We start from the raw sequence: 21,275 nt of genomic DNA, 5'->3' as shown, positions 1-21,275 counted from the left end.
GGACATTTTTCAGATTTTGAGAGAGATGTGTTTTGTAAGGGGAGGATTGTTGAATTCACTGGTATGTATTATATAATAATTTTCCACACTATCAGCTAATACACGATTGTTAAAAAACAACAACCCAGGCTCATTATTGATACGTACCCCTATACATTTCTGGAGATTGCAAAATACGTCCCAGGAGGTACGTTTTTTTGTGCAGTTTTTGTTTTTACGAATCAACCAGAGCCTGCTGTATATGGTTTTTTAGATCTCAAATTTCTCTTGCGAGTGACATACGTGCCTGACGTTCTAGCATGAATCCACCAGAGGCCGCTGTCCACTGACTGACTGACTGACTCACTGACCAACTCTCCCCCAACCAATCCCCTTCCCTTTACCCAACCGATAGTGTTTTCAAAAGCCCTGATTGACCCGATCACCTCGTCCCTAAACCCAACCGACAGTGTTTTCAAAAGCAATCCAGAAAAACAAAAGCCCTCACCTGATTTTTACCACATTTTCAGATCTTACCACATTCTCACCCTGTTATTTGCTTGTTAATTTTATGTTTTGCCTTTTGTTTTTGTCTTACCCGCTTTCTGAAACCATTCTTCGTATGACTCAAACTCTGTCGTCATGGTCAACACTTCTCTGCATAAGTCTGTCGACGTACATGGTGAGCTACTGAGCAAACTGGTAACAGCCGAAAAGCCACCCACATGGAGGTAAGTAGTCAGCTGGCAGCGCAAAAAGAATCAAAAGCTGTCAGCAGTGTCATACCACCCCGTAATGTTTGTTTTAAAGACAAAATGGCTACATAATTTGCCGTCTCCAGAAATGTATACAGGTGTGTACAAATGTGTACATTTTTACAATTAGCCTGCATTGGAAAAAAAGCCAATGATCTCGGCATCAACAACCTGGTGGTTAGTGTGACCCGAGTTTGATTACCAGCTTGAGGTCCCTTGCCAATCCTCCCCGGCTCTCTACTCCCCATGCATTCCTGTCTCAACTACCCTATGAAATAAAGGTTAAACCCCCCTAAAATGTATATAACAAGCCAATTACCAGGGCTGATGTTGGTGACAGATTCAAGGACATCAACTTAACCATGAAATATCACCTCCACCTTTCACTGACTTCTTCACACACTTTTGGTTCTGTCTTATCCAGTAACATTGGGTCGATGGACAATGCCATCGTCCATCGCGCTGACATCGCGATCCTCCGCCTTGCCCCGTGTATTGGGAAAAATACAAACTTAGGCCCCTTTTACACAAATACATCTCAGTTTTAAAATGGTAACGTGTCACAGTGTCAGTACACTGATTTAATCTTTCGCTTTCACGCTTGTACTTAGTAATTGTAGTGAAAACCTCAGATACTGTTGGTTGGTTCTTGCTGGTTGTGCACCTTTTTTACCAAGTGCATCAACGCCATTATAACACAGCTCACTCTGCCTATTCATATCAGAGTCCCGTGGAAAAAAGTGATTGACAGGTGGTAATTTGTGTGTAACTTATCTTTATTTATTTATGATTTAGTTACGGGTAAAACAAAGACCATGTGGGTCAGGTAGTTGAAACAGTAGGCTACAAATAATTAATTTGTTATGAATTAATTATTCATAAATAATTAATTCACTGCCACCTATGACAACAATGCCATCGTCCATCGCAATGTTTCACATTAGACATCGTACAATGCCAAATTGGTCGACATCGCCCAACCCTATTATACAGGTTGACAATAAACACAATGATTCCCATTGGACCAAAATAACTTACATTTCAATCTAAAGTGAACTTTAGACAAATTCTCTTTCACACAACAGGCTCCTCATCAAAGGTTAGTCTAGTATTCAGATTCTTTCTGCTAATGAAAGGTTAAGTCGTTGCAGAGTTCATCTTAACAACCTGCTATCAGAGAGTTTCTTTAATTTTAGGCCAAGCATATAGTAAAATGTCATTTCATCAAGGTACTAACTCACGCTGTACAGGAAGTTCACGTCATTCAAGTTCACGATTGATGTGCACACACAAAATCAACGACAATCAGCAACGACTTGAATGCTCACACTATGCATCAGAAATCAACACATCACATCCCCTACTTCTTCTTTTTCATTTAATGGAGGTTGGCAACATGGATATGGTTTATTTACGCCACCTAATGGGAAGGAGTGTGGAAAAGAAGAAATTAAAAACTTCTACAATTTCTCACACTTATAACAGAATATTATACACTTAATTGTTTCTGTGTTCTGTAATATGTGCTTTAATATTGCTCTGTGAACCCGAAACTGTTTGTGTGCTTATATGTTCATAGCTCTGATTTAACTTTGCAATTCCCTAATGAGGGCAGTCAAAAATTTCTGACATGTTCAATGCAATTTCACATCAATTCATAACTTTTTAGTGGCTAATTTGTATTAAATTCCTTCATTCATTCATTCCTTTTTTTTTAGCTTAGTCCCTTTATTAATCCGGGGTCACCACAGCGGAATGAACCGCCAACTTATCCAGCACATGTTTTACACAGCGAATGCCCTTCCAGCTGCAACCCATCTGTGGGGAACATCCATACACTCTCGCTCACACTCATACACTACAGACAATTTAGCCTTCCCAATTTACCTGTACCGCATGTCTTTGGACTGTGGGGGAAACCAAAGCACCCGAAGGAAACCCGAACGCAGGGAGAACTCCACACAGAAATGCTGACTGACCCAGCCGAGACTTGAACCAGCGACCTTCTTGCTGTGAGGCGTCAGCAATTACTACTGCGACTTTGCGTCGCCTTGTATTAAATTCATGTACTTTAATCCAATTTGCTCATCCTCCAATGAGGGGAGGCGCTGGGGCATGTCTCCCTTTAAAAATCATACAATTTCATACAAACGAAATAAATTTGTATGAATTAGCCAGTTTTCTGACTATACGTAAAATATCAAATGTATATGATGAGGTTCTCTTTAAATATTACATGCATATATAATTGTCAGATTTTCATGATTCATAAATTCGTTACTCTTCTACCGTAGCTGGTTATCTGTGCACTCCCTCTAATGCTTCACATATAGACAACTTCAGAGTTGAGCAGAAGCAGAGTTAGTAAGAGTTCAGATGGAGGGAGTGGAATTGACAGGCAGAGATTAAAACATTGTTATGGTGAGGATGGCTGACTATCTCCAGACTCAGGCATAGAGGAGCCAATCTGCAGCCTGCACTTGCTCCTGTAGATAACTCACCCAGTGAATCATCAAAGCCTGTTTAGAAAGCACACATCCAAAATTCCCTTCATCCTTTTCAGCACAGAAATGAGGTTTTCATAAATCCTCTTGTTTTAATTTTCATCCATCAGTCTTGCCGCTGCTTAACAGACATGCTCAGAGAGCAAAACAGTCACTTTTTCAGACAACACAAAATTGTGCTGTTTCCAAATTGCCAAGCAGTCATTTTATATCAACCCTGGGTTACTGGAAAAATGTGCCTCTTTATTCCTTTTTGCAAAACTCCAACTACAGTTGCAAACTGTTGTTTCCAGTCGAAATGTCTGCTTTTGGCAGTAATACAACATCTTTTGTTATTGTTTTGTAAAACTTTGATTAAAATGGTATATTATTAGTTCATAAATACTTGATTCCATGCAGAATACTAATAACCTTAAATATATATTTTTAATAATATTTAAATTAACAAATATTGACATTTACATTTGTGTTGGTGAAGACAGTTGCATCACATTGACCCTATGGCTAAAAAAAGCTAAGTATAATTTAAATAAATAACGTCTAGGAACTCATTTATATTGTCTTTGCCATGATGACATACTATTAGATGACAGTAATATTTCTTCAGGTTGTTTTTTCAAGACACTAGTATTCAGCTTGAAGTGCATTTAAAGGCTTAACTAGGTTATGAGGTTGTGGTGGGCATGGCATGATCGAACACTCAAAAATGGGGGAAAGCAGGTGGAGACACCTGTATTTTCTAGTGATTGGACTGGAAAGACACACTAATAAGGGGAGGAGCAGCCGAGAGTAGAGAGGAGAGCCTGACAACACAGGCTCTATATGCGCACACACACACACGCACGCACGCACGCACGCACACACACACAGTGAGCAGCACACACCAAAAAATAAACAGTGCTTACCTGATATCGCCGACCCTGTCTTCTTCTTCCCACAACACGAACAAACTTCACTACAGAGGTTAACTAGGGATGCCAGGTTAATAAGAAAAAGCATTGTATAAAGGTCGATTGCTCTTTAGCCAAACCAGACAAATGTTCTTAATGGAGCTAATAATTTTGACTTTATTTTTTTATTATTTAAAAATGCTTTATTCTTGCCAAACTAAAACGAATAAGACTTAACAGAAGAAAAAAAAATTATATGAATTACTGTGAAAATTTGCTTGCTCCATTAAACATCTCTTGGGAAATGTAACTGAAACCAGTTTTTTGGTTTATGTTGAAAAAGCATCTCGCCAGTTAAAATAAAGAAAACATAAGGATTCCAGAAGACAAGACCCTAATGGTACAGTAACAGCAGACTTTCTGGCTGTGAACCATGGTGTTTCCTCTTTAAAACTGAGTGGTATTGAAAACAATGAATGTTCCACAGAGAAATTGTAACATACGTTTACTTTTACAGAGATGTGAGTTGTTCTAGATTATAGCCCTTCAAACATTTTCACCAATTGGCATGACTGTCAAAGTACTATTTAATGCCACGTGAAGTTGATAAATTTAGGCCTAATCCCAATTCTACTCCTTAGTCCTTGCCGTTACCCCTACCCCTTGTTTTGTGAGTTCACGTGAAGGGTTAGGGGTGTCCCAATTCTCTTTAGGTTGAAGGCATAGGGCTAAGGGGAAGGGCTAGATAGCCCTTGAAATTGAGATTTTTTAGAACCACACTCGAAACCAAGGGGTGCAAAAATTTTCTAGAGTACACCAGCCACAACAATTCAGAATTTTTACAACAAAACAGCACATGTTTTAATACATTCATAATGGCGTTCGTGTTTTACCATCATGCTTTTAAAAAAAATGCGCTATCTTACATTTCGCTATCTATAGTCTATAATAATAACCCCTGTATAGAAGTCCCACAACATAATTTCACATCTGTCGCTCGATGACACTCGGATACCCTTTCGGAAAAGTCTAGTGGCTGGAAATGAGATTTTTACAGTGTCGGCTATAATGTTAATGTTTTTGTGTGTTTACATAGATGAATATGGCCACAGTGTAAATGCACAGTACAGTTACGAGCTTATTGACGCATTATATCATTATAATAACATGATAGTTCAGTGATTTCCTTAAGATAAATACAAAAAACAACGCAACTGGAATAACTACAGCAGTCGCCACCATCGATTTCATATGAAGTAGGACATCGAGATCGAGATAACATTTGAAGCCCTTTCCATTCACACTCTATTTCAAGGGCCAAGGGGAAGGGGAAGGGTTTAGGCGTAAAAAAAAATTGAATTGGAATTGGGCCTTAATCTGCCGTTGGTTGATATTTCAACACTTTTTCTTTTCTTTCTCTTTTGTAAAAGGTCATATTCATAATAGGTTTATAAAATGTCAAATATATAACTAATGACATCATTGATTTGATTGTTATGGATTGGTATATGCTTTACATAGATTGGATGAGTGTTTTTTAAAATTTGATCAAGTTATTGTTTGCATAGGCCTGATGAAAATCATGTGACCAAAATATTGCTTTAAAATATTTCTTTGCAAGTGCTAGGATTTTTTAGTTCTCGGAGTGGCATTCAGTGGATTTTTTTAAAGTGAGCAAGTGTAGAATGATTTTGCTGAAATGTCTCCACACACACATTTTTCCAGTGAGGTGGAGGACTGAATGAGAATGTAGACAGTGTCAGGTTAAAGGGCTCAAAAGGGCCAAACAGGTGAAGAGGGAGGAAAAAGGAAAGCGCTGTCTGAAAAACATGACCTTTGTGTGATAGTTATCTGGCTATACTGCTGGGTGGGAGTGAGCTGGTGGGTGTCCAGGAGGAATAGCAATGCTTTTGTTGGTAATCTTTGCACGATCAACCTGTCCTGTTCTGTGTCTATGACTCAGATCTCCCTGATCTCCAAAAGACACTCACTCAATGCTGCCTGCATGGATGCCCTCACTCAACCCCAGTGGTGGACCAAGTACACAAATAAGACATTTGAGAAAAAGTCATCGTACTCCAGTTGAAGTATAAAGTCCTTCTTGTCAATATTACTTGAGTCAAAGTACAAAAACACTTGAATTTTTGGACTAAAGTAATGAAAGTACATACAGATGAACGTTAAATTTTAAAAGAAAGATGGATTACCAAAAGGTGTCATATAATAACCACACTGATAATTCATGTGAAGACATGTAAAACCACATTTACACTCTGAAGAGACTCACTCTAAATGGATCATTTGAATCAGGGAGTTGTTTACAAGAGATGCACTTTGAGCACATCATTTGAATGAGTTGTTTACTGGAAAAACATCCTGAATGGATCATTTGCATTTGAATCAATGAGTTGTTTACCGGAGAAACACTCTGAACAGATCATTTGAATGGATCATTTGAATCATTGAGTTGTTTACTTGAGACTCACTCTGTTCAGATCATTTGAATCAGTGAGTTGTTTACTAGAGAATTACACTGAATGGATCATTTGAATCAGTGAGTTGTTTACAGAAGACTCACTTTGAACAGATCATTTGAATTACAACGTTGTTTAGAGGAGACTCACTCTGAATAGATCATTTGAATCAGCGAGTTGTTAACTGGACTTACTCTGAACAGATTATTTTAATCATTGAGTTACGCAGACTCACTCTTATCATTTGAATCAGTGAGTTGTTTATTGGACACTCACTCTGAATGGATTATTTGAATCAGTGAGTTGTTTTCTGGAAACTCAATCTGAACAGATCTTTGAATCAGTGAGTTGTTTACTGAAGACTCACTCTAAACAGATCATTTGAACCAGAGAGTTGTTCATTGGAGACCTACTTTGAACATATTATTTTAATCATTGAGTAATTCACTGGAGACTCACTCTGAATGGATCATTTGATTCAGTAAGTTGTTTACTGGAGGCTCTCTCTGAACGAATCATTTGAATCAGTGAGTTGTTTATTGGAGTCTCACTCTGAAAAGCTCATTTGAATCAGTGAGTTGTTTATTCGAGACTCACTCTGAACAGATCATATGAATTAGTATGTTGTTCATTGGAATCTCACTCTAAACAGATAATTTGTACCAGTACGTTGTTAAGAGGAGACTCACTCTAAACAGATCATTTGAATCAGTGAGCTGGTTACTGAAGACTCACTCTAAATGGATGTAACAGATGTAGTCCAATTCACAAATTTAATAGTTCAGAGCAATTTTTTAACTTAATGAACAAATTAACTGATTAAATGCAGCTTGTTCAAGAAATAAACACTGCTGTCTTATCTCTGAGCATGTGATGGTTTCTCCTCTTAACGTGACGTAAAAGTTTCCTAAAACAATTATACTTCTATAAAGTACAGATACCTAAAATATGTACTTAAGTACTGTAGAAAAGTAAAATAGTAGTGCACGACTGCTCAAACCTATGAAGAACCAACCCCGGGGCGGAAGACTCTCATTCCTCATAACAACCTCTTAAAGAGACTCGCCTCAGGTAATGTCACTGACCAACAATCCCACCTGCATATTCGTATTCACAATCACGCGGCTGATCTTTTTTCCCCCACATCCAGATGATGATTTTCATCACAGACGTGCAGCTTTCTAGTAGTCTGAAGGTCCTATGTGCTTCACAGTCTGTGAGTCTTCAGCCTGATGTCTGAGCTCTGTCTCACTCCAGCCCAAATCAAGCGCCGCTGCCCTATTGAAGATGAAGAGGTGCAGCCTGGAGCTCATACGCCACAGACAGGGCTCCTATTGATTTTATAGCACAAGCTGCTGGTAAGCTGTGCTCTCTCTGGCATACTAAATTCCCCGGCCTTCTGGGGGGGCTTGATGAACTGCCCAGATATCTCTCACTCATTCCTCTTGTCAGAAGCACTTGAGCTAGATGAATGTCTTACCTGTGCCTTGTGTGCATGCGAGTCCCTTAAACGTTTCCTGCTGAACTCTTAAAGCTTTTTTACCGCAGTCTCTGATGATAAATGACACTTTTTGAGAAAGGGCTTTAAATGTTTTTCCTGGTTTCTCTCTGGAAGATTTATCTTCTCATGAGTGTGGAAAGGGCATTTTTAGTTGACACACATACACTACCTGACAAAAGTGTTTTCGTCGATCCCAATTATAAGTGCAACAAATAATAACTTGACCTCTAGTTGATTATTTGGAAAAGTGAATGGTAAATTTTGCTGATGTCTGTTGAACTGCATCACAATCATCACAAATATTGCAGAAAACCTATTAGAACTTGCATGGACCCAAGATTCTCGGAGAAATCAGTCAAGTTTGTTAAAGGAAAAATCATGGGGGCGTGCGAGAGATCTGCAGAGTGGATGGCAACATCAACAGCCTGAGGTATCAAGATATTTGTGCTGCCCATTACATTACAAACCACAGGAGAGGGCAAATTCTTCAGCAGGACAGCGCTCATACTTCAGCCTCCACATTAAAGTTCCTCCAGCAAAGAAGGTCAAGGTGCTCCAGGATTGGCCTGCCCAGTCACCAGACATCAACATTATTGAGCATGTCTGGGTTAAGATGGAAGAGGCATTGAAGATGAATCCAAAGTATCTTGATGAACTCAGGGAGTCCTACAAGAACACTCTCTTTGCCATTTCAGATGACTTTATTAATAAGTTATTTGAGTCATTGCAGAGATGTATGGATGCAGTCCTCCAAGCTCATGGGAGTCATACACAATATTAATTCTTTTTCTACTGCACCATGACTTTATATTCTATATATTATTTCTGTTCAGTGACAAGACTTTTGTCTAATCAAAGTCAGACCTTACTGTCCTAATTAAATAATTAAAAATCAAGGCATGATCATAATTTATTTTGGTAAATTAAGCGCAATCTAGAGGCCTTTGCTTTTCATATAAGCCACTTCTGATATCAAGTGATCAACTAGAAGTCAAGTTATTATTTGTTGTTTCTAAAACTTGGATAAGCGACAAGACTTTTGTCAGATAGTGTACTATGGTGATAGTTATACATTATGACATCATGGTTATCCAGATATACTTATCAACATGTCAACATGAATTTGCATTAACAATCTATTTTACATGATAGGTACGTTCACACCGGGGGAACTAGAAGTATCCACTTTTTGACATGCAGTGCAGATATAGGGGCACTATAATGATTTTAGTTGATGGGGGAACTAAATTAGCTCCTACTTTAGAGTAAACTAGTAAGAGACACGCTCTTTTCCTCTCCACATGCACCAGCCTCTTTCTTATGAACACTTCATGTTTCTTGAAAACATTGTGTAAATTATGTAGTGTGTGTAGGATACATAGTGATGTAAGTTTATGCTGATTGTTTATTGAATAAAAATAAAAATAGCCGAATATGTCAATATGTCAAAGTTCATACCTGAACAAGAGTAAGCACTGTCCACAATGCATTTTTTTTGGCTGCCAGCCCACCACTTCTTTTTTTTCAGTGTATATGTATCTTGTCATTTTCTCCATTTGGCTTAAACATCATCTACTGCACAAGATTTGGTACGACACCAGAAATCTATCAAGTTTACACCTATTTTCGGCCAAAAATGTTCATTTCAGTGCACTCCTAGTTTAAAATCAGTTAAATGTTCAATGCTTAGTAAAGATTACATGTTTATATCAGCTCTCAAATGGTTAACGAACAATTACATCCCTTACGGCATTATTGATCCGGGTAATTAGTTTATTACAGTGACTTGGACATTAGTAATCGATTTATTTAGTTTAATCTGAATAAGACAATAATATGATTAAGGTGTTTACATGAGTTGCTTTGTGAATGTTCCTTTCATGATCCCATTTTACATGTTATAGCACATAATTCGATTAATGTCATTGCGTCACCACAATATCCACATTTTCTCCGGAGTTTCATGTAATTCCGGGTGTTTCATTTTTAGTTTGTCGACTTTAACTGCAGTTTGGCACTTTCACTTTCATTCAGGAACATTTCATGCATGCCCTCCATGACAAACGAGATATTGGAGGAAGACTGTTGTTTAAATGGAATTTGATACCGCATGCCGTATGGGAAAAAAAACCCTCCGCATTTCACGAAGAAAGTTTCTGTGGTCCTTTACTGACTTGGTAGGTGCAGAAAATAGTGTCAAACAGCCTGTGTGTATAGACTGTCCTGTCGCAAATTGCAGCGAAAATCCTACATGACTGTAATAGTTTGATTGCGGTGTTTACATGTCTGTACTGCGCTTCAATAATGCCACTAGAATCATACTCCATAATTCTTCATAAGATTTCTGTTCAGTTCGATTATGACCTTAATTGGATTAAATGAATAAAAGATTGTTGTTTACATGGTAGTCCCTTAATCCACTTTTCCACTGCACACAACAAACGACTGACCGGAAGTCTGTCATTTCCAACAGAGAGTAGTCTAGGAGCTGTGTGGAGTTCATCATCTCCATATGTGCAAAATTTGGATCCGATTTGAGCTGCGGATATGTTGAAATATTTGAACTCCTGCAACTAGACCGTACGTGACCCTATTCCAGTGTTGTCCAAGCAGGTCTGTGCATGCGAGATGAGAATTAGTTGTTTTTTCATTATTTTTTGAATCAGAAAAAAGTTTATAAATATAAAAAAACATTTATATTCATAAATGAGTAATTAATAAAAATATATAATGATAATATATCTTATAAAAATATATATTTTTTATGTTGCCTCCACATTCCCTCCAAAATTTCTAGTTTCTAGTTACCATTCATTCATTCAACCATGGTGAATGCACAGAGAATAAAGGCACTTTTTGCAGTCCTTTATTTTGGACACCACGAGAATCATCTTCTCTCCCATGGTGCACGACAAAACTGAAAATTCTGTGCGACTGCCACAAGGGGGCGCATTTCGACAGTCGTGTCCAAATGTCGTGTGCAGTGGAAAGGCTGCTTTAATAAGAATATTGTCCCTATCATATTGAAATTATCGGATTAGTGGTGTCCACTTAAATGCACTAAAGCTGCGTCTCAAATGGCACACTATACACTATGCACTATGTACTTATGCACTTACACACTTAACAGCATAGTATATGTATGTAGTGTCGTCCCAAATGCACTGTTTTTTACTAAGTGGAAATTCAAACCGTTTCCCTGATGACATTTAACATTTGCCAAATCAGTGAAATATATGACCAAACTATGAAATAATACCTGCCATGAGTATAATCGCATTCACCATCGGGAGGCGCTATAATCACTCTCGTAGGAGAATTTTGCTTTTACCATCCAAAATAAATAATCCAGCATGTGCGCCCGATAGCTCCGCCCCTTCCGCTACGTGAGCAAACCTGCAAATGCGTGAAGTGTCCATCTTTCCACACTTAATTTTACCGACTGAATGAGTGCATCATCCGGGTAAAATTAAAGTGCACTTATTATTTTTAGTTTTCAGTGTGAACGCACTCCTCACACTATTTATACTACAAAATGGCATAGAATAGTGCATAAGTATGGGAATACTTATATTTATAATACTTATATTACAATAATTTGGGATGCAGCATAAGTGTTTCACAACCACGTTCCTGGAGGACCAACACTCCGTGTTTTGGATGTCTCTTTTGTCTGTCACACCCATTACAGATTTTTCAGTCTCTGCTAAGGAGCTGATATGAATCAGGTGTGTTTGGTTAAGGAGACATGGGAAACGTGCAGAACTGGGGATCCTCCAGGACTGTGGTTGAGAAATACTAGTTTATTCATTCATTCATTCATTTCCTTTTCGGCTTAGTCCCTTTATTAATCAGGGGTCGCCACTACAGAATTAACGGCCCACTAGTTTATTACACTATGAAAGTATTGGAAACAGCAGTCACTGGTAGTTGGGTAAAATTGTGATGTCACTTCTTTAGTCTTGTGTCTTCCCTACTGAAAAAAAAACAGCATAAACCAGCCTAGGCTGGTTGGCTGGTTTTAGCTGGTCGACCAGCCTGGTTTTAGAGGGGTTTTGGCCATTTCCAGGCTGGTTTCCAGCTGGTCAGGCTGGAAAATGACCAGCTAAAACCAGCTTGACCAGCCTGGTTTAAGCTGGACATAGCTGGTTTTGGCTGGTCATCTCCCAGTCTGACCAGCTAAGACCAGGCTGAAAATGGCTGGAAACCAGCCTGGAAATGGCCAAAACCCCTCTAAAACCAGGCTCGTCAACCAGCTAAAACCTGCCAACCAGCCTAGGCTGGTTTAAGCTGGATTTTTTCAACAGGGCTGTTGTTGACATTAGCAGAAAGGAAAAGAAATCTGCCACAGACATAACCTGTTGATGGATTTGACCTTTCTTCTGAACAACCCATATGACCTGAAAATGTGGATTTATAGAGTAAATTGTGACCATTTTGATTTCACATTGATTTTAATATCCTTCCATTCCTGACCAAAACACTGCAGTTGTGATCAATCATTTCCTTTATTACTGCTTTATTTCAAATCTGCCGATCAGCTTGCACAATCATTTTGTGAAGAAGACAAAGAGTGCATCGTTGGCATTCTTAAAACGGACTTTATTTGTCTAAATCTTTAAATACTCTCCGACTATTATCTTTATTGATGTAAACTACTGTATTTAAAAGGTGTGCTTTTTTTCTACAGCATGTTTCAAGCTGAGACTGCTGTTTTCATTGAGAGGTCACGTACACAATGTTGCAGGCCTAAGTGGTGAGTGACGGGGCCTAAGACTCTATGGATGTGATCGGCTGAGCAATAACAGTCCTGGTAAAGAGGAGCTGATGCGATGCTGTGATGGAGATGAAGGAGCAAAAGCGAGCGAAAGTGAGAGACCCGGTGACGGGCGAGAGACAGGCACTAGGTGCTCTGAGAGAGACTTGAAGGGTTGAACTGTTCAGCTGTGCCAAACGCACTCCGGCGGACACCTTCAAATATGAAACACTTAAGTTTTGGACCCAGAACAGCACAATTTCACAACAAAAAAAAATGGATCCAAACAAAAGGCAACATTTACAGTAATATTCCCAGTGAGGCTAGAATGACTTCGATAAGCGGAATGAAATAAAACTGGAGATGAGCAACTGGCTTGCATGAATCTGGAAGCTAAAGTACATGCACGTCAGCTCTTGGGGATTCTGAAATGAGGTGAAACCTACATTATTATAGATGTTTCAAGGATCTACTTCCGTTTCTAGCTAACCAACACAGGGATTAATAATCGTGACAATGCAAAGGAAAACTTGTATACATTATATCATCACGTTTGGATATGATTTGCATAAATTAAGATCGTCAGGTAAAGAAATGCTTTTCGGTTAAACTATTTTAAGGGCAAATCTCTTGTTTTCTCGGTTGGCTGAAATTCTTTAAAGCCCTTGTATGCTTTTTATCTGAAAACCAAAAGCCCTTGGAGTTTATATTCATATTAACTAAGCAACTAAAGAACAGTATACGTTTATATTTTGTAGTCCAGTATAGCGTGGATGTAGCATTAATGTAGATAGTAGATGAGTAGTATATATTTTGAAAGAGATGCTGCATGTTCATAAGCATTCGTAGCGTTTGTTGTGTTGTTTGTGTGTTGGACTGGAACCTGAATACCCCATCAGTCCATTTCGAGGCTTGTCTTTTCATGATATGCGAATGGTTCAAATACACTTGGCAGTTCCTATTGTTTTCATAATGTTCAAACATTTTATATATATATATATATATATATATATATATATATATATATATATATATATATATATATATATAAACTCTTGATGGTAAATGTATGAACAATATTTTCTCTAAAAATACTTCAACTATACACAATTAAGAAAATTTACATTTGGCAGCCAACTGCTTTTCTTTCAATAACAGATGAAAATATCCATATTAATATGCCTAAGGGCCTCCGATAACCCTAATATTAAGGTATTTTAATATATATATATATATATATATATATATATATATATATATATATATATATATATATATATATATATATATATATATATATATATAAATAGTATCTCATTGTAAATCACAAAAAAACCCTTTCTCTCAGTATATTTAAAACGAAACAAATGTAATACCAAAAAACTTTGGTGGGCTAAAAGATCATTTTAATAACAAGCAATTTAACCCTGTTATAAAACTTTATGCAGGGGAATCTGGGGCTGTTTGCAATGGAAACAATGGGAGTAAACATAAAAAAGAAAGGATCTGTGTGAATGGCATGCAAGGCCCGGCCAAGTGGGCAGCGTGTAGGTGGGATGAGTGGGGTGACCAGCATGAGAAGGTGGCACAAGTTTCCAACCCGGGGAGAAAAACCAACAATGTATACAATCTTGTGAGCGTGAGGCGCCACTCACCAGCTATGGGCTACTGAGCTGTGCATAAGGCGAGTATTGGGACAGCCTTTCGGTTCGTCTGTCAGATGCGTTACAATCCTCCCCCTCAGAGGGCTTCATCACAGTTTCGCTGGGCTACCTTGAGGATCTCCACTGGACACTGAGGAGAGGACTAGCATTCTACTCCAGTAGCCCTTAGGGGGAGGGATCTGTGTGTGTGTGTGTGAGTCAAGTGGAACGACAGAAAAAACAGTGACTGAAAAATGAGGATTAAAAGGAAGCACCAATGATCTAACAATTACCATCTATACTTATATATACTGTTATAGAAAGAGGGTTATAGCCCTGCAGGCCTCGAGTGAATTCTTCTTCCAGCTCAAGTCTGTGGTCTTGGCACTTTCTCTGTGCTTATACTCTCTTTCAGACTGGAGTGGTCCTCCTGTTGGCCGCATCTTTGAAGTCCTTAGCGTTGGAGTTGTGCGCCTGCAAAAACTCCCTCTCGGAGTTGAGCAAGGCACCCATCGCCGCCTTGGAGGGATCCCTGGATAGGGTGTACATGGAGATGTCTGCGGCGGCGGGGCCTGTGTAGCCGCTTTTTCCCATGGGTGAAGCGTCACGAGAGGCAGGTTCGCTGGAGCGGCAACTGGAGCGCCGGCGGAATCGGTAGCGGTAGCTGGGGATGCGACTGAACGCCGACTTCTTGATCAGCTCAGTGCGAGACTTGGCGCGCAGCTTTCGGTGTTTTTCGATGAACATGTGCACGGCGAGCACACCCACCATCTCGGCCATTATGAAGGACAGGGCGCCGAAGTAGAAAGACCATCCGTATGAGTAGCTCTTCTTGGAGTCACTCTGCCCGGGGTCGCCCGAATTGGCGGATATATACACGATAATACCGATGATGTTACTTAGGCCTGCGTGAAGAGAAGAGGGCGAGAGAGAAAGAGAGAGAAAGTTATGGCTCAGCACGCAGCTGTGGCTCATCATTCCGTATCATTACACAAGAATGCATCGCTTATCAGCCATGCGGAAAACAAAGAACAATTGAAACATTTTAATTAGCTTTTTTATCATCGCCATCATATTGAAGGGTAAATAATTACCCGTTTGCCATCGAACATTTAGATCATAACCAATAGGAAGAGGCGATTGTTGTGTACAAAAGCGCCACTCAGTCATCAGCGGTGCCTGTGCAGCAATCATGAGGATTGATTCATCATGATTCATTTGCAACAGAGGGAGTCGGGCTCATTTGTGTGCTCGTGATGTCCTAATGGGCTCTTCTCTAAATATTTGACCAATGCCGTTCTGTTTGAGGATCCCCCGTCTGTTACCCTTTTTCCAGGCCAGAGCTACAGCAGTGGGTCAATATGCTGGCCTGCTGTTTGTGTACACTGCTCTTGTCGGCCCATTCATTTCCTTTGTCAATAATCAGAGTTAATCTGGGAAGTCAACACAAATCTGCAGGGTCTACAGGGAGGACGACACCCTAAACTGTCTGTGAACCAATCCATTCTCAACCCAATCAGGAGTGGATTTAGTAATTTGGGGGCCCTAAGCAACTCCATGTATGGTGCCCTAGCATTAAAACTCACTTTCACTATAGATATTTCTTTCCTATTTATATATTTTTTGCAAATAAACTAAATAATAAAAAAAAAATTGTATGTGGAACCTTTATCTTCTTAATGTAAAATTAAATGCAATAAACTCACAAATAAAAAAACAACAACTTCACAAACTAACTATATACTGTATACAGTTAATTAGCCATATTTGTGATTAGATTTTAATATTTGCATATGCAGTATGAAAGAAACGTTCCACTATTTATGGGGGCCCCAGGTTTCAAAAAGAAGTAATACCATTAAAATCTTATGGTTATAGACATATTTTACAACATATGATAGAAAATTAATCAGACCCTCTACTTTTCCACAATTCCGCGATCGCTGAATCCAACACAAAATAAACAAAAATCCCCAAATGTTTGCGATCCTTCAAAATTCTTAATTAAACAAAGAATAATCGCAAAAAATGTAAATAATCTCATTAAACATCCAATTCCAAACCATATAATCAGGCCTGGATTAAGAATTCAGAGGCCCCTGGGCACATTGTCTTGTAGAGCCCTTTACCCGGCTGCACCCCAATAGTTCAATTAAAAAATAAAATTAATAATATAATATTTTTAATAAAATGAATCTATAATGTATTGGCTGCATTTTTTATTTAAATGATTTATACATATATTTATAGTCTACAAAGATTTTACTTGTTTTAAAAGCATTTAAAGCTCACTTTGATAAAAAATACCAATAAAACTAGTGAAAATTAATGATTTTTAGTATACTTGTTTAAGTTCACTGAAGCAGTACTAAAATATATATATTTCAAAGGGTATTCATTGTAAATACAAATTAGTTATGTTAAAATGTCGCTAACATTTAACACCAGGTTGAAAATAGCTAGATATTTTAAATAGAATATTTAAAATAACTATTTAGATGCTGTTTAAAGACATGAAATAAGCTAAACCTTATTAAATACCCACAAGCCACTTGTGACTTTATATCACATTTTCATCTTTAAACAAAAATATTTCCTTTCTATTAAAAATAAATGTATTTCCAATCTGAATCTGGGAAAAAGAAGTACTGTGGCACGAATTGGGTGTTTTATGTGAGCAAAAAAGTGTGAGCAAACATCTAAAAAACGGAGCAATGGGACAGACAGAAAAGCAAACAGCTTACAATGATGGAGATTGGTTCAAGGATGATGGCCACTGGATGTGACTGAATTGAAAGACATTATTTGTTCTTTGCATGTATGGCTGGTATTATGATGTTCATGAAATCGATAAATTTTTCATTTAACTTTTTCCCTGCAGTTAACGATAGAAAACGCTTCCCTGCCATTGAGTTTTACTGCAACCTATGTTTTAGGTGTATTACGGTAGGGGACGCATGTCCTATGTGTGAGGTACATGATGTCAGATGCTCCGGGAAGTGGAATTTGAGAGAAAGAGAAAAAGTAAGTTTGAGCATAAAAATTGGAGTTGAACAACCTTTCTTTGAGCTTAATCATTGTTTTAGATTACACACCTAACATAGTAGACTACCTAATATGGTAAATAAGATATATAAAAAAAAATTTATACTACTATATATTTTTAATCACAAAATTGTCCGAAAATGTATTTTTATCACAAAAAATCACAAAAAATAAAAAAGTGAAAACCTAAGGGGTCTGATTTATAAAAGAGCTATATGATTAATATAGGCTTCTTGGCATTGGTCAGGGCCCCCTAAATCCCCGGGGCCCTAAGCGGCTGCTTACCTTGATATTGGTTAAGTCCGCCCCTGAACCCAATAATATTAGGAGTTGGTAAGGTGACCTAAAATTTAATCCTCAGTTAAACACTTTATATTTTATATTCAATGAAATTATTTACTTATCAAATTTTCATTTATTTAATTATTATACATTTCAGTTTTACTGTAAATCTATAAAATAGCTTATTTTTTTGTTGATGTAAACAAAATAAACGAATATCTCCATGTCGGCAGCGGGACTTACCCTGTATCAGCCACGCTGTAAACTCAAGACCATAGGTGGGAGGGCTTTCTCATACAGTGCGCCTAAGCTGTGGAATGCACTACCCATCAGCATTAGGAATGCCATCTCTCTGGACTGTTTTAAGAAACTTCTTAAGACTCACCTTTTTAGCATTGCTTTTAACTTAGGATGATCAATTTATTAACTTTTTATTTTATCTTATGGTTCATATTTTTATTGTTTTATAGCATTTTTTTATTGCTGTGCTGTTTTGCTTGCCTTGTATTGTTAGTATTTTGCCTTGTAGCGCTTTGAGTTTAAGAAACGCGCATTACAAATAAAATGTATTATTAAATTTATTATTATTATGTCAAAAGTGGAAAATAACCAGCATCTCTTGCAAGAAAAGATTTAGATTTTTTAAGTCATGTGAAAAGTACAAAATAACTCTCAAGTGACTGAACTGTCCACGCTGGATCCACTGTAGTTAGAATTTTTTTAAATGGATAGTATTAACAGGATTAAAGGTGCTGTATGTACGTTTTTGACTCATCGAATGCATAAAAATACCATAATATGTTTGCAGATATTTAAGAAACATGCTAAGTGAATATTTTTGTTTATCTAAAAACAATGCTGAAGTCAGATTTTCTGCTTTGAAAATGTGAGTTTCATGCCGGAACGCTGTCTTTGTTTTGGTAATCTTAACCCACCCAATGCCAGTTTAGCCAATTATATTTCAGCAACCCAGGTTGCCTTGATGGAATAAGGCATATTTCATTCATTCAGTTAGAAAGGATCTGAAAGCATGTGTCCGTGACCGAAATGAGAAGCAGATTCAGAGATCCACATGAGGTTATTAATAAGCAAATAATATAAATATTACAAGCGTAAACATTAGGTGAGCAGGTTACACTGTAACCGTGTGTCCAAACAATATGCTTTGTGACGAGATTCCTCACTTCGTGATGCAGTGATAAGCAATTTGGCTGTTTGAACCAGACGAAACACGACAGAAATTTAAACACAGCCATTCAAAAGCACAGAATATGCATTCCCTCACGAAATGGTAAGTTTATAATCTAATTAATACATATTAAATACACTATTAAATGTACATTCTGAATCACTCATATGTGTTTAGTCAGACGGTTTATTTTATTTTCAAGATCTGAGGTGAACTATCTGCTGCTGCTTTCAGTAGTATGGCAATACATGTCATGTAAATTGGCATTCAAACTCACATTGTTAGCATTTAACACTGAATAAAGCACATGAGGTGTGCCTGAGGTGATCATTGTCATAGTTTTCTGTTGTTTACCTGTGAGAAATAGAAGCCGTTTCTAATATATCAATTTGAGGTGTTGGTTAGCACAAAAACCCCTTTTAATATTAAAAATATTCCTTCTATGGGGTGCTGTTGTATTTATTTAGAACACGACTTAAATCACTCGCTCCTATCCTTAATCTGGCAACCTGCGCTTGCGTTGGTTTTGATCCAGAAGTACAATACCTAGTTTAACCCCTGGATGTCAAACTTACATACTGCACCTTAAAAAAGGGGGAATTAATCAGTTTTAGGTTAGGAATTTCTGTTTCTTTTCGATGAATTATCCAGCTGTACTCTATCCTGCGACTGAACAATTGACTGTGGTTCAGAAAAGGCCACAAACATAAACAAACTGAGCTTGCTAGCAGTGATGCAGTGGGTTTAATCTCTTACCAGCAGAGACAAAGAAGATTCCGGCACTGAGGATGACATTGTGTCTGCTCCTGTAAAACTCGCTAGCGGCCACACACAAACCTCCCATGAACAGGAGCCCAACGCTCATGATGGGGAAGATGCTGGACGCTCTCACTGCTCCTGAGGGACATACAAGCAAACCCAAACACATTAGTAACACTGCAAACAGCACAGAGAAAACTAGCTGTACACGGGGTCAGAAAACAGTTTTATGTGAATGACATCTTACATAAGGGTTCATTTATGTTTAAATAGATTTTTTTTTAAAGAAAACTGTGCAATGGTGTGTCAGGAACTATATTTTACCCACGTCATACTCTCCCTGAACTCACTCCACTCACTCACTGTTCTGGCCAGAATCAAATTTTCTTTTGTAAGTCACTTAGGATAAAACAATAAATATTTCATGTCTAGCAGAATGGTGCCACTCAAAGAATTGGCTTGAAATGAAATTAACATTTGCTCCTTTAACATATTTATTAGCAGTGCTGGGTACATACAATCTGGTTTACATAAACTCCAAAATGTCCATGTAATTAGGCTACATTTTAAAATGCTCACAATCAGATTGCAGTTATGGATTGCAAATTATTTACACAAGGGCAGCAGATTATTTATTGATTCCCTTTTTCTCTTTTAAACTTTCCTGTCTAAACAATGACAACATGCGTCATTACATTTAGCTTTGAAAGTTTATAATAGAATTTGGCATTTAAAGGTTTTTTGTGCAAAGTTAAAAAGTTTTTCAGAAGTAATCTCAATGGCAGAGTCAGATTACATTACAGACTACATTTTTAATTATGGCATCTTGTAATCAGTAACAGAATACTAATTTTAATAAACCCAGCATGGTTTAGATGGTGAGAATTTCAAAAAGTTATTGTACTGATACATTCAAACTACAATAAAACTCTTACGAGCAATTCCAGCCTTATGGATGTGACATTTGCAGTAAACACTCAAAGCATAAATTCACAGAGAAAGTATATGTTAACATTATATTGAAATTGATATTTTCCAAAACTATTCACCACAGAGTTATGGGATAAAAAAAACTATCTGTAAACATGTTTTATATTTTCCATGAGGCAAATAAACCTGCGTTATGGATGCGACCTAAAAAGTCTGGGAGTTTACATATACAACATACTTTGTAGAAGTTATGTGAATTAAACAGCACAACCCCCAAAAAAATAATGCTAATAAACAGGATAAGAGTCAGCTCACTATAGAACAAACATGATTGGTTTTATTTTATTTTACATGTTTGCATTTATGAGGAAAAAGCTTTGTTATGGATGTGAAATCTCTCCGTTATGGATGTGACGGATGTAAAATTGCCACTTGTGTGACTTTGGTAAATCAAATATAATAGTTTGAAAACACTGCCAAAGACGTTTTGGTAAAAACGTTTTTTTTTTCATGGCAGGTTGACATATGCATGGAACTGCTCTTATACAGTATCATTCAAATATAAAAT

General features: G+C 37.6%; 1 protein-coding gene across 1 annotated transcript in view; it reads right to left on the bottom strand.

Moving 5' to 3' along the window:
* Positions 1–14,186: 14,186 nt before the first annotated feature.
* The window catches only part of cacng3b (calcium channel, voltage-dependent, gamma subunit 3b), a 78,820-nt gene continuing 71,731 nt past the window's right edge, over positions 14,187–21,275 (bottom strand). Inside the window, exons 3-4 of the mRNA XM_056453822.1 lie at positions 19,775–19,915; positions 14,187–15,407 (exon numbers count right to left, since the gene is read on the bottom strand). Coding sequence (XP_056309797.1) covers positions 14,914–15,407; positions 19,775–19,915 — 635 coding nt within the window. The 3' untranslated portion in view covers positions 14,187–14,913. The remainder of the gene's footprint in view (positions 15,408–19,774; positions 19,916–21,275) is intronic.

Source organism: Danio aesculapii, chromosome 3 (genome assembly GCF_903798145.1).
Source record: "Danio aesculapii chromosome 3, fDanAes4.1, whole genome shotgun sequence".
NCBI classification, from domain to species: Eukaryota; Metazoa; Chordata; class Actinopteri; order Cypriniformes; family Danionidae; genus Danio; species Danio aesculapii.
The sequence above is the reverse complement of the archived record's forward strand: the minus strand, read 5'-3'. Positions and strand labels throughout refer to the sequence as shown.